The sequence below is a fragment of the Folsomia candida genome, unplaced genomic scaffold (genome assembly GCF_002217175.1).
Source record: "Folsomia candida strain VU population unplaced genomic scaffold, ASM221717v1 Fcan01_Sc009, whole genome shotgun sequence".
In the NCBI taxonomy this organism is placed as follows: Eukaryota; Metazoa; Arthropoda; class Collembola; order Entomobryomorpha; family Isotomidae; genus Folsomia; species Folsomia candida.
In genome coordinates, this window is record NW_019091201.1 from 514398 (window position 1) to 527607 (window position 13210).

At 36.8% G+C, this 13210-nt stretch overlaps 4 protein-coding genes and 1 long non-coding RNA gene across 5 annotated transcripts; 1 reads left to right on the forward strand and 4 right to left on the reverse strand.

Annotated features, from left to right (window-relative positions):
* Positions 1 to 444: 444 nt before the first annotated feature.
* Positions 445 to 1662, reverse strand: LOC110853930 (cuticle protein 6). The gene is made up of 4 exons (XM_022102300.2): positions 1505 to 1662; positions 1262 to 1426; positions 924 to 1200; positions 445 to 847 (listed from the first exon to the last, which is right to left on the reverse strand). The coding sequence occupies exons 1-4, from the start codon at positions 1514 to 1516 to the stop codon at positions 732 to 734; spliced, it is 570 nt and encodes a 189-aa protein (XP_021957992.1). The 5' UTR covers positions 1517 to 1662; the 3' UTR covers positions 445 to 731.
* Positions 1663 to 5838: 4176 nt separating this feature from the next.
* Positions 5839 to 6947, reverse strand: LOC110854293. Its single transcript, XR_002548301.2, has 3 exons — positions 6643 to 6947; positions 6201 to 6331; positions 5839 to 6119 (listed from the first exon to the last, which is right to left on the reverse strand). It is a non-coding gene; the product is annotated as an uncharacterized LOC110854293 (long non-coding RNA).
* Positions 6948 to 7428: 481 nt separating this feature from the next.
* On the reverse strand, positions 7429 to 9447 carry LOC110854270. The gene is made up of 3 exons (XM_022102692.2): positions 8580 to 9447; positions 8100 to 8450; positions 7429 to 8020 (listed from the first exon to the last, which is right to left on the reverse strand). The coding sequence occupies exons 1-3, from the start codon at positions 8637 to 8639 to the stop codon at positions 7682 to 7684; spliced, it is 750 nt and encodes a 249-aa protein (XP_021958384.1). The 5' UTR covers positions 8640 to 9447; the 3' UTR covers positions 7429 to 7681.
* A 1688-nt stretch (positions 9448 to 11135) lies between these two features.
* Positions 11136 to 12557, forward strand: LOC118436655. Its single transcript, XM_035855168.1, has 3 exons — positions 11136 to 11374; positions 11435 to 11571; positions 11652 to 12557. The coding sequence occupies exons 1-3, from the start codon at positions 11361 to 11363 to the stop codon at positions 11891 to 11893; spliced, it is 393 nt and encodes a 130-aa protein (XP_035711061.1). The 5' UTR covers positions 11136 to 11360; the 3' UTR covers positions 11894 to 12557.
* Positions 11859 to 12508, reverse strand: LOC118436654. Its single transcript, XM_035855167.1, has 3 exons — positions 12277 to 12508; positions 12056 to 12211; positions 11859 to 11989 (listed from the first exon to the last, which is right to left on the reverse strand). The coding sequence occupies exons 1-3, from the start codon at positions 12475 to 12477 to the stop codon at positions 11930 to 11932; spliced, it is 417 nt and encodes a 138-aa protein (XP_035711060.1). The 5' UTR covers positions 12478 to 12508; the 3' UTR covers positions 11859 to 11929.
* Positions 12558 to 13210: the final 653 nt, after the last annotated feature.

Genomic DNA, 13210 nt, shown 5'->3' on the forward strand with positions numbered 1-13210 from the left:
GTGGTATTTCTATTTCCTGGATTACCTCCACAACTTCGTCGTCCTGTTCGAAATCTTCCGAGTAGTAATCATCCTCGCTGATGGGGTCATGCTCATTCTCATCTACGGTACTTCTGCTGCCGGTGGAGTCATATTTTTTATTATCCTTGTCCATTCTTTTGGGGGTTGTAAGGTTTCAAGTTGTCGTTCATTGACTTACTGTGTGATTTTGATTGTTTACTAAATCCAAATTGTGTAGGGTGCAAGTGTCAATGCGGTTTCAGATTTGTCACGTAAATTAAAATTTTAATTTTCTAACGATTATTATTTCTAATTATAAGAAGTGCAAGTTGTCATGAGAGCGTGCAAAAATGGATGATGAAATTAGATAAATTTGCATTTGTCACGTGATGCACCGTATCGTATGCATAATTTCATATTCAAACAATTGTAGGTTTCATGGTACAAATGCTTTTATTACAGGACAGTGAAACAGACTTTATTCATTGAGCAATCAAGAGTGAATATTAATATTTGCGAAAATGAAATGTGTGAGTTCAGAGTTGATATGAAAATAAAAATCTGTACAAGGTGGAAAAGTTGCAGGTTGAAGGGGCAAGAAAGTGCAGGAAGAAGTGTATATTCAACAGTGGAGGATTGAACAGCGAAATGACAAGAATTGAACAGAACATTAAAAATCATGGATCTATAATGTCAGACTTTAGAAAATTTTGCTAGGATTTAATCCCAATTTAAAGGGCTCGGATAAGGGCGTCATTCTTAGCAGCAAAGTGTTGAAGTTTGGCTTGGGTAACCTCTGGCGTGTCTTGGACTGGAAGAGGGAGTGGAGCCACGTGGACTGGTCCAGCTATCAATACACAGAGTTAATTAATTGAGTTACCATTTAAAGCCGCTAATTTCATGATATCTCATTGATCTCCTACCTTGTCCTGGGTGAGTTGGTGCAACAGCGACGGAAACTGGTTGAACGGCAGCGACTGGGTGAGCAGCATAGGTCACTGCTGGAGCTGCGGCGACGACGGCTGGGGCCGCAACGACGGCAGCAGATCGGACGAGGGCGGGTTGTGGGGCTGGTCCGACTGGAAGGTTGGTGGCAGCAACTCTGAAACCGTTGACTGGGTCGCTGATGTAGTTGACAGTTTGGGTGATACCGTTGGCATCAATGTAGCTGTATCCACCTCGGGTCACTCCGAAAGCGTCCTTATAAAATTAAAAAACTGCTTATACACCAGTTAGAACTAGGATGAGGGTCACCTCCTACCTTGCTCTCCGTTTTGGCACTTGGACCCCCAGAATAGCCATAGCTGTATTGGCCAAGTTCATCCTGAGCGTGGAATTGAGTGGAGGTCAATCCTGGGGCAACAATGCCACCATAGATGAGTTGGGGTGCGGCGGCAGAAACTGCCAAAAGGGAGGCGAAAACGATCTAAAGAAAGCAAATTCGAATTAGACTTTGAAAATCTTTTAGGCCGTTTACGAAGGCAGTTGAACGTAGTAAACTTACAGCGGAATGCATTTTTGGAGGTTGTAGGTCGTGGATGTACACTCTTCAGAAGAAGCTGCTAACAAATGACTACGGAGATAATGTAGCCTAAGGAATTTATAGTGGCGATATTGACCTTGACAATGAAGAAATGATGATCAAGAGTTAGTTGTGCTGTCTCATTGTCAATGTCCATCCCAATCATCGCCTCTCATTGCTTCGCGATCCCTTCCTTCACACACAGATCACATCGCATACTTATTACAGTGGCGTGGCTTTTGGTGCACCTTATTCACCTTTAATAACAATTTCGTTCAATTCAATTCCGATTCGTGTCATCATGAAAAGCTATAAAATCTTAACTACAAATACAGATACCACTTATCGTACCATGTTGTAGCATCAATTCTTCTGGAAATGTGTACCTCTTTACGAGCGAGCCTTTCTGTGTGGGGCTTCTAACCCAAAACTGGTACATAATTATAAAAGGATAGATGCTGAATGTTTTTTTTGTAACCACGATCAGCATCAGAGCATGTAATTAGCATATAAAACTACATATGTAAAGCTTTGATAACTTTTGAGCTTAACTTTTCTTCGTTCAAGAAATGTATTATCATTTCAATTTACATGGAATTGTGAGTGTGTGTGGGACGTGGAAATTGTAACCAAACTCGATGATCTTCCATTAAATCTGGAAATACTTTCTAGCGTGCTTTACTCACGTCTGGGACAATGTGGCTCCAACTTCAAGGTTTTTGGTCAGATTTACCTTAAATGGCTTCAAGATACATATGTACTTAATGCCACAGATTTTCCAGGATTTAACTTTAAGTGGTTGATCGGAGCCAAGTCTGTGAATTACATAACTTCTTTTGCATGCAAATGTCCTGTTCGAAACCGGAGTTGCTTTTGTAATAAAGTTAAAAACACATCGTTGACTGTACAATCGGGTATCCATTGTAAGTTGAATTATAATTGGCACGCCCTTGTTATCATGCCCTGATCTGCTGATCAATAAGAAATGTAATAATAAAAATAGAAGAAAAAGACACAAACATTAGGCATTTTTATTGGTAGTTTATTGGATACTTTTTTGTCCATAATTACGCAAAATGTTCCATTATCTCCAGAAAGACTTAACCACAAAGACTTCTTTGTGCATGCACATCTCATGCAATTTATATTTTAGCAGCTGCAGCTCTGAAAATCAGAGTTTGTAGAATATAATCTTCCATTAGAATCACGACTCATTTATTAATTTATCATTCCTTGTTTCTGGTGAATTCAAATAAAAAATGCCTCTCCGACTTAAAGAAAAATCCAGACAAATACATAAAAATATTTACAGATCAAGAAGTGAGATTGATGTCAACGTGACAAGGCCGTTTTGAATCGTTTGGGCAGAATTACATTATTTATGAAAAGTGGTATTATTAGCAGTATTAGGCATTTATCTGCACACCTAGAGAAACCCGTTCTTGCTACAACTCATCAAACTCGTAAATGAATATCGTGCGTGACCTTCACCCAAACCTGACAGACATGGCAAAAAGCTTAATCCTCTTACATAAATATTCAGAATTGAGAAAATTATGATAATTACGGAAAATATATTCATAAAAGTGCAACTAAACACTCCAGCTCAGAAGATCATTCCTGAACGATACTTTATGCAACTACCATATTTAATTATAAATTGGCACCATCACCAAGTTTGTTTTAAATTGGTCTCGTGTTAAAGAGTTTATAATTAGTTTGTGTGATTGTTATAAGACAAACTGAAACTTAGCAAAAACTCAGAAACAATGCATGCAAACGCAAAACTACACACTAAACAATGTGTATGCGCATATAGGTACGACTTACAACTCGGAATTGAGCTCAACAATGTTACCGAACAAAAAAAGTCAATTGAACGCATAATCATGTCCATAAGTTGAGTCTATCATTGGCTTGAGGGACCTTGACGATCATCTTTGTTGAGATGAGATGGAGATGGGATGTGTTTAGTATTAGAAGACATTGTTTTGTCCCACGATGATTAGGCAGGCACTGCTTCTCTCATCCCTAACAAGACGACAACTTGATGCAATTTGTACATTGCTATTAATTGGGAAGAGTTAACTAACCCAATAAATCATGAGATTATTATAATATTTGTCTGGTAGGAAAATTATACTTCAAAATTATGCTTCCGGATCCTCATTTGTCTGCTAAATCAAATTTGACTAGTCACGTATGCGGTTCATGTTCAACCATTGTCGCAGGTATTGTAATTCATACGTGCCAGTAACCGCTTACAGATATCAAACAATTCATAATTTCAATCAATGTCTCATCATCAGTGGTTTTAATCCTCTAGTCTGCAAGGGCACCCAGTAGAAATTGCATACATTAATTAGTAAGAGAGCATATTATATGCATGCAGTTTCTGCTGTCTTTTGTGCTTGAGTTTGTAAAGTTAAAAATTAAATGTGTGATAAATAGATACATAGATCAAGTCCGTAATGTGAATGTGTGCCAGCAAATCCGGAAGTTCGGGTGCCAATTGTTTGTGGAGGATTGTTTAATATGTGTGTTGATAATATTGTATCCCCTTGACCGAAATTATTTCTTGCTTCAGTAAAATAAAAATCCCACATGATTTCTGTATAATTCTACCGGTTTGGATGGAATCTGAAGCAAGTTTTTATTTCGTATTTATTGTAAAACCTAAAAGTTTGTATAAAATTACGTACTAGTATATGAATAAAAGTAAGGTTCAGATTCAGTTATGATGATGATGATGAGATGTTAATTTGATCTAATATTTTATCCTCCATTACCTTCATTGAAACGCTTCTGAGAAACGGCTTCTCCATATATTGTCCAGGGCCCCATTTCACCACACCCTACTCTGCACTCCAGATTCCGCACTCCGCACTTTACAAAATTTGTAGAGTGCAGAGTGGGAGCGTTTCACAGTGGCGACCTACTCCGCGAACTTTCGCTCCACAAAAATGAAGGTTTGCGGAGTGAAAATGCGGAGTTCATTCACCAAAATTTCAGAACTTTTTAATTTTCTCAATGTTGTTTCATCCTCTTCTTCTCACACGACTGACACCTTCATAAATTTATTGTTCTATACCCGTGATCGTCCAATCAAGTGATAATATAATCAGTTAATTTAATTACAAAAATATTGGATTGTAGATAATATATTTCACTTCACTTATGGTTGATCAAAAATCATAAAGAGAAATACAAAAAACCAACAGTGCAGACTTGACATAGCCCGAGTCATGCCAAGAGTTATCACTCAATCCGACTTTTTTGCATGAAATTTTATCTGAAATGTGTATCAAAAAATCTAAAAATTTAAATTGATTTTTCAAATTTAAATTCATATTCTTCCATGAGTACCAATTAGCAGCCTATGTGACAAATTTCAGCCTGATACTACGATTTAAAAAAATCGGTATGGGTCACCTAATCGAGTCCTCCAGATGAGAATTTTTCCTATTTTAATTCATATTGTTTCATTAGCATCCATTACCAACTTTTCTACCAAATTTCAGCTCGATTTGACGAATTTGAAAAATTGGTATGGGTCACCCCGTAGGGTCCGTCCAGATGAAAATAGGTCCCATTTCAATTCATACTTTTCCATTAGTTGTCAGTAGAAATCCAAACACCAAATTTCAGCTCGATTGAATGAGTTTTAAAAATCGGTATGAATCACCCCCTAGGGTCCCTGTAGACTAAAATTTTACTTTATATTCTTTCATTACACACCATTGTCAATCTCTATGCCAAATTTCAGCTTTCTACAATAATTTTGAAATTTTGGTGCATAATACCCCACCACCCAGATGACCCCCACCAGTCAACCACTTGACCGATTTCGCCCATCTACGAACCTGACTCTTCATTTGCCCCTTTTCTACATTTGTGCAAAATTTCGAGTCGATCGGATTATTCTACGACAGTTATCGCAAGGCAGACAGACGGACATGACGCGTACATAAGCCCTGACTCGGGCTAAAAAGCCAATTGCAGAGTGTCCGAGCACTTTGCAAAAAAATATGTAGAGTGCGGAGTTTCGAGCGATGACCTTTCGCGGAGTAAAATTTGGTGAAACGGGGAAGGTCAAATTTCACTCCGCACTCCCCAAAATTTGACTCCACAATCTACACTCCGCACTTCACAAAATACTACTTTTGTGAAACGCTCCACTCCACAAATCCACAATTTTTTGTGTGGAGTACGGAGTGCGGAGAGCTGGTGAAATAGGGCCCTATCATATCTAGACTCTAGATTCTAGAGATTGAAAGTTTAAACTATGTATGCAGCATACTATTTTAATATGATAATATGATAAATAATAATTTAATTTATTGCGGAAAATATATAAAATGATATTGTTCGTTTTCGGTATAGCATTCTTGACCGTGCTAACAATTGGGATTATTAATTAATTATTTTTATGCGATATTTGAACTTTATTTGTACAGATTCTTTAAATTCGGAATAGTTCTGGCCAATTTTCACTTTCTTGATACACCACCATTTTCATTTCCATTTGCATTTCTGTTCTGCCATAAATTTGACCCACCATTATTATTCGGAGGGTTAATTACAGCATTGAATTGTCCTACGAAAAGCCATTAAATATTAATGTTATATAAATTATTTAATTAACTAATTGTCAATTAAATATGTATGTTTATATTACTCGGTCTCTGTTTCCATTGAAAGGGCTGAACATGGATCGGTCTCTTGCCGACTGAATTGCTTCGACACGTTGAAGCATCTTCAGAAACATTGCGATAATCTGTGCCAGAGTCTCCAATCATTGTTTCGTCTCTGAAAAACAATGCATAAGTAGAATTAATTATCTAATAATTATTAGTTACAAATTTGCCACGTCGGTAAGATTTGCATGCAAACGAATCGAATCACAATGTGATTTTAAATATTATCTCATGGTCCATATTATTACATTTTCCAGTGGAAAACACAATATTAATTAATTAATTCCGACCTCATACAAAAAATTAATTTAATTTAATAAATTGCCAATGTCAAGAATATTGAAAATGCCAACTTGGACCTTGCATTGTGTAGTAGAATTCCAAGTTTAAAGGAAATTATATCAAGTTCAAAACGAAACTTACCTATATTTTGACAAGCTTATAACTTGTGGGAATTCGTGCAAATTTGCTGCCTTGGTCTTATCACGCGACGTTATTTACTACGTAGAAATTGACCGAAGAAGACGCTCAACATCCGCTCAACTGATGATGCAATGCAAGCAATGCAATAACTTGCTCCTACTTTATTTCCAATCGAAACGCTTAAAAAAGTTATGTTATAGGTAACTTTGCAGAAAGAAACCGTAAGTCACGAAATTGTGGGAGTGCTACCAAATCTATGTGACAATCTTAAATGTACAAATCACATCAGTGATTATTCAGATGGGACACAACCCACAAATCTTCCATCGTTATTACAATGAACTCTTATTTATGTAAACAATGTCCCCGTTGTATTGGCAATAGGTAACTTTTGCATGGGCGTGCATCGTCAAAATCATGTGATTTTGCATAGTCCTCAAATATAACTGTCATAACTGCAAATTAACAGCAAATACAACTGTGTTGAACTTATATACGTGATGATGGGTACGTACATTGCTGATGAAGAAGGTCCGAAAGTAAACTTACTTATTTGCACTAGTTCATTCATACTGTTGTACACGTCCCCCGTATTTCAAACGGGACTTTTAACTTTAACTCGACAACAACAACAACAACATCATCATCATCACGAATTTCACCAACGACGACCGGGACCCCAACCAACTAGTGCTACAAATGTACATGCTTGCTAACAATTCTCGAAGGAATGCTCGTTTCTGCCCCTAAAGAAGATTTATTTCATGCATTTCATCAAAGAACGTATTACATAATGTATGACCAACTAATGGACGACTTTATTTACAATTTTTTTAAATAGTTAAACACATACACTCGATTGAGTATATAAATTAACAAACACGACTGACCAAAAAAGAACTAAACAAGGTACATAGAAAGTAATATACTAACAGTAAATAAGTAAATAGTATGTGTAAATGGCGAAAGTTTATTTGTACAAAAAAACACTGAAATTATGAAGTTATCATAATCTTGGTATTAATATCTTGGTTTAGTTTTAGGCTCGATACTCGTTGTTGCCCCCACTTGAGGCGGTGGTTGGCCGAACGTGCCATTCTACTCGGTCATCATAATTCGCAGCTTTCTTTGCGAATACTCCAGCAACAATGGCGGAAACGATGAGATAGATTAGATTGATTCCAAGAATAGCGCAAAACGCCTGCCCTTCTGGATTGTATTGATAATACGTGCCAGGAAATTGGTAGAGTTGATAATAGTTGTAAAAGTAGTAGGGATAAATGACACGATATTGGAATGCAAGGCCGAAACAGGCGATCAGAACGATGAAAATGAATATGGCTCCGGCTACGTATCCGATTGCCATTCCTTTGGCGTTCTGCACATGTAAAGGAAAATTAATAATATCCATATTCTTGAATACTGGTACAAATTATATGCATTTAGTAATGTTTTACGTCTTCGTTGACACAGCATAACAGCAAAGAGACCAAAAATTGTATAATTCCAGCCCCCAGTGCAATGGCGGCAATGGTGATAACCCTGTGATATCGGTAGATATCATACCCAACATCTTGATACCCGATACCAGCACCAATCCCTCCGTAATATCCTGTTTGGCCACCCCCATAATAATTCCCCTGTCCATAACCGACTTGTTGCCCCCCGTAATAACCACTTCGACCTGCCCCACCATAGTAATCGTATCCTCCTCCCCCATACCCGGCCCCGTAGTAATACGTGTCCCGAAATCGGATAGCTTGGTGTAATAAAGCTCCAGAGGCGGCAATCACCCCGATGGCGAAGATCTAATAAGTTAGTAAATCAATTTTACGTGACACTAACTTCTGAATATTAAATTTAAACTTAATTTGCATGAAAAATGGCCTCTTCTTTTAATGCTCACACCATAACAAGCATGAAAAACTGAAACTTACTGCAGAAACTGTGGCCACAACCCGAAACGCCACTGGACCTGTTGCTGACGGGCGACCCATTTTATTATTTTAAATAAAATGATATCACACTTTGACACACACACAATTTGACACTTTTCTCTCCTAATTTATTACTCCGACTGAACAGAATGCTATATTTTCTCGAGCACACGCACGATTAAATGAATCTTAATTGTCAAGGTTAGGTCTTAATCGGGACAAGTGAGCCTAACTGACATGAGCTGCTCTGTCGTAACACAATTTTAAGAATGTATCGCATCACATAAACACACTTAACCGTGATTTATTTACACTGGAGAAAACGCGACGACGAATGTGTTTGTTTGTACTTACGATGTGATGCAATTTTACTAAACCAGAGATGTTATTACGGCACACAAGATAGTAAAAATCGGCACAGGTCGATGATGTAACAACGACTAATCTCTGCTACTACACACCCACTCACTAAACTAAAATAACCAATTTCCTCTCCCAAATCACGAACAATTATAATCAGTAAAATTATCTTAAAAATTCTGGCGACTTAGAATTCCTACCCACCTCTCTCATTACACTGATTAATGATGAGTAAACCCATTTGCGACGCTCGTGTACTTCATACTTGTCCAGCCTTTCAGAAGTTGTTGTAAACCGTTCCTCGTCGTATCGCGGAGTGTGCTTTGTTAAACTCTCATTTTCAATTCCACTGCATTATAATGCACCATTCCTTCTTGCATCCATTCCCATTTCCTTAAAAGCTATTCAGCTAAAAAGGAGGCAAAAATCCCAAATGTATAATGACTCATAAAATTTGTTGTAATGACAGAGCATGCACGTATGCATGTAGGGAGAGACTTAATAATGAGTAGGTAATTAACTACGCTTTTACCCCCGACGACACAGTGTTACATATGGAAAACACATAATGTAATTCTTAAATAAATAATCTATTTCCTTTCTTTAATACGAATACACATTAAACATTACCTTTACACGCAGATTGTATTAGCATTTTGTTAAAATATACATTACGTAGGAGGTTGGAGGCTGTTGCGGCTTTTGTGTATTAGAAACAACCTTAAAAATACAGCCACACTGCATGGAAATGTGGCAAAATTCTCAGATGTCAGATCCACAGAGACGTTACCCAGACCAGTAATAACTAGAATTATGGCGTTCTCATTGTCATAATTTGATTCACATGGTGGCTGGATTGCCATGTCTCATTTGGCGAATCTCGAGTCTGACATGCATGCGAATTTTAGAATCCCCTTGAAACTCCAGTTCTAAAAAAGCTGCGAGTAAATATGATGTAATTTCAATTTCAATGTTTCAAGGTGTGACGACGTCTTCCGCTCTCTGATTACCGTACTGTTCTGAATTCCACACTCTCATTCAGTTTAATAACGTTTAAAGCGACGTACTTACAAACAAATAATGAGCCAATATGTACATATGTATGTATGTTACGGAAGGATATTGTCACATTTTAATTATTATTTCCTCGTATTTTTGGCCTGTTTAATTTTGAGGTTAGCATACATATTACGCATGTATTATTTGAGGTCTGACTGAGGACGTGCATCCTCTTCCACCAGGTCTTGACTTTTACTCATAATCATTGTATTTCGATGACTTGGATAAATATTTAAATATGTATGCTTTTATCTCTTTGATGTATTAAATAACACAATAAAAGGAAGCGTCATCAAACTAAATTTATTTTGCATACTCCATTCCGTGAATAAACAACCTTGACTCATGAGAATTTTTATGGCATGACTTACTAAATTCGGAATTTGAATGCGGATTCGCATGTATGCAATGCTATCAAAATTTCTTCTAGAGTTCCTTGATACGTCTGCGACTAATTATTCGACTACTCAAAGTTTAATTGTATTTCGCAGGTAATTGTCAAACGGCATAATACAATCTGCCAACGCGGGTGGAGGTTAAGAGTCCAGCGTCGTCACATGCTCACAAAGGCAAAAGGTTTCCTGATGATGAGACATAAAACTAGGTACATTTGCTAATTAAAATCTCACAACAAAATAATAACAATGTTTAGAATGCTTCATTTATGTACAATTTTCGTAAAATATTATTATTTTATGGGTTTAAAAGTCAAATCTTCATTGTGCTAACGAAGGATGTGACGAGTTAGTGTGCGTGTCAACAGATAATCCGTCAGCGATCCACTAATGCGTACAAGTAATAACGTGAACCATTTTCATAAAATTACTAAATTATGCTCTGCCCCAAAAAAGGAGGCTCTCCCTGCCTGACAATTCCTCATAATATACAAATAATAACATGTACATGCTGTGACTGACTCGTGTGTCATGATCATGATTGATTAGCTCCAGTTTCACCTTTAGTCAATAATAATGATTTTGGACAAATAACGTTGTCTGTCAGCTTACTTATTTTGTCGGACGATCGGGTCGGGGCAAGGTTGCCAATATAATAGACACGAAATAAGGTTCATGTCTTGGGAGCAAAGTCACTTATTTAATATGCTATCTGGCTGAAATGATGATGATGAATTCTCAATCTTCGTGTCAGTCAGTGTTAACTTTTATAGTGGTACAATTTGCATTCATACGCCGAAAATAATATGAACATGGCATGAAACTTTCAAATATCGAAATGTGTATGTATTTATTTGCCATCAAATCATCAAAGCGAAAGGAAAAGCAGAACGGATAGTTTCTCAGATTTTTGAGAATCATGCAACTGTTTAACAATTTGTAAAAAAAATTCCTTCAAATTATTTGCATGCAGACTCCAGGGTAAGTAAAAAAAAAATGCATACATTTTACCATGATACTTAACCATAATTTAATTTCAAGTCCAGGAAATTACAATATAACGAGTTGGAGGTCATGGCCAACTCCCAGTTATACTCGTCCCGTGGTCGTTTGCTTTTTCAAAGGGGCAGATACATGTTCAAGCTGCGAGACGCTTTTGTATGGAGATTACTACCAAAGTTTGTCTCAATTTTCCCTCACTAATTAAGTGTACAAATTAATCATGAAATAATTACTTGGTTATTTTTTGTAATTGCAGACTCCTCTGGGAAAATAAATATTTGCTTCGATTGTTTTAGAAACATTTACGACCCGATACGACGAAAACCTGGCAATTTTCATAAAATGCGTCACTGCAGATCATATCATACGCATATTGACGTTGAGAATATTGTGCATCATAAAACAACTTCCAAAAAGATTCGGAGACTTCAACTAATGGAAAAACGAATGTGGAACAAGTTCGGAGAAAGTTTAGATTACAGAGGAAAACCAATCTGAAGGGATCCATGTAAAATCCTAACATTATCTTAAGCGTTACTTTTTATCATTCCATTGTAGAATTATGACCGAGTAAGTCACAATTATGCCGGCGACCTGAATAAATTGTCAAACAAGTCAGAATTTAATTTACTAGTTACATGTTCGTTTGTTGTGACATACCGATAAAATAAGTCGATAAGTAATTGTGAAAAACTTTCCACCTTGAAGACCAATATTGTCACTGGATGACAATTCGTGCAAAAGCAGCATCAGCTTTTTTGAGGATAATTTTTCTACGTTGTTATTCACTGCGAGCCAATTTCGTACTTTGTCCAACTGAGATAAGTACAATAAGTGCTTATCGCAACAGCTTAAAGATGTGTAAATATGTTTCTGCTTACATTATAATTTCCTTGGGCTGCCATGTATAATGAAGCAACGGTAACAATGAGATAAATTCCAGTCATCGTTTTCGACAAAAATTTACCCTCAACTTGTACAAGCAAGCGAATTTCTAAACAGTGAAATGGTAATCCAGTCATTAATACGAGCAAAGTAAAAACACGGAAAGCCTTGTTAAACTTGTGAAAGTCTTTCTTCATTTGGAAATATCGGTCGAAAATCTGTTAGAAAATTGTGAAAATGAGATATTTTAATAAATAACAGAATAATCTTAAATGAATACCTCGACTGGAGAAGATTGCGTCCTTAGTTGCTCAATAAAAACATCAACACGATGCTTTACAAAAGTGCAAAGTATGGCAAATATCATATTCGAAAAATGCAGATACACGACAATCATTACGAAAGGTACTAAACCCAAGTATAATGATAGATTTGTGTTGTCCGTGACTAAATTATGCATAAGTATCAAATCGACACCCTTCATAAATGAAATTGCAAAGAATGTAAGCGTCAAGAAAATTTTTGGGTATGGATAACTTTTCATCCATGTGGTTTTTGGTCTAATATTTGCATTATCATTGGATTTGACTGGGTTACTGGAAATGGAAAACATCCACTCGAAAGTGGTCTTGTGTGCCCAGAAAAGATAAGTTGAGTAAACCAAGAAAATGTTTGACATTACGTCCAAAGATACGTAAAATATGGTCGGAGGCACGCCGTATTCCTGGGAGGTTGATATTTGGGAAGGATTTGTCAGTTTCAAAATTCGGTAAAATCCACTCACCCAGACGAAACAGTGCATGACAATGCAGCACAACTGTGGTAAAATTGTTAATTAGTTGCCAATTAATAATATGAAACCAAAACTCTGTATACAACCTTTTGGAAACAATTAGTCACTGCATAATAGCCAGTAGTGGACGACTTAAC

Excerpts from the sequence above, each read along its gene's own strand:
- LOC110853930 (XM_022102300.2), bottom strand. Across the intron at positions 1,201-1,261 it reads GTGCCAAAACGGAGAGCAAG|GACGCTTTCGGAGTGACCCG; the intron begins GTAGGAGGTGAC and ends TAATTTTATAAG. Across the intron at positions 848-923 it reads ACCAACTCACCCAGGACAAG|CTGGACCAGTCCACGTGGCT; the intron begins GTAGGAGATCAA and ends GTGTATTGATAG.
- LOC118436654 (XM_035855167.1), bottom strand. The coding sequence starts at position 12,477 with ATGAAGAAAGACTTTCACAAGTTTAACAAGGCTTTCCGTGTTTTTACT. Across the intron at positions 12,212-12,276 it reads CAGCCCAAGGAAATTATAAT|TTGGACAAAGTACGAAATTG; the intron begins GTAAGCAGAAAC and ends TACTTATCTCAG. Across the intron at positions 11,990-12,055 it reads CTTATCGACTTATTTTATCG|GTCGCCGGCATAATTGTGAC; the intron begins GTATGTCACAAC and ends CAATTTATTCAG.
- LOC110854270 (XM_022102692.2), bottom strand. The coding sequence starts at position 8,639 with ATGGGTCGCCCGTCAGCAACAGGTCCAGTGGCGTTTCGGGTTGTGGCC. Across the intron at positions 8,451-8,579 it reads TTGTGGCCACAGTTTCTGCA|ATCTTCGCCATCGGGGTGAT; the intron begins GTAAGTTTCAGT and ends CTAACTTATTAG. Across the intron at positions 8,021-8,099 it reads TATGCTGTGTCAACGAAGAC|AACGCCAAAGGAATGGCAAT; the intron begins GTAAAACATTAC and ends TTACATGTGCAG.
- LOC118436655 (XM_035855168.1), top strand. Across the intron at positions 11,572-11,651 it reads GTATGGAGATTACTACCAAA|ACTCCTCTGGGAAAATAAAT; the intron begins GTTTGTCTCAAT and ends TTGTAATTGCAG.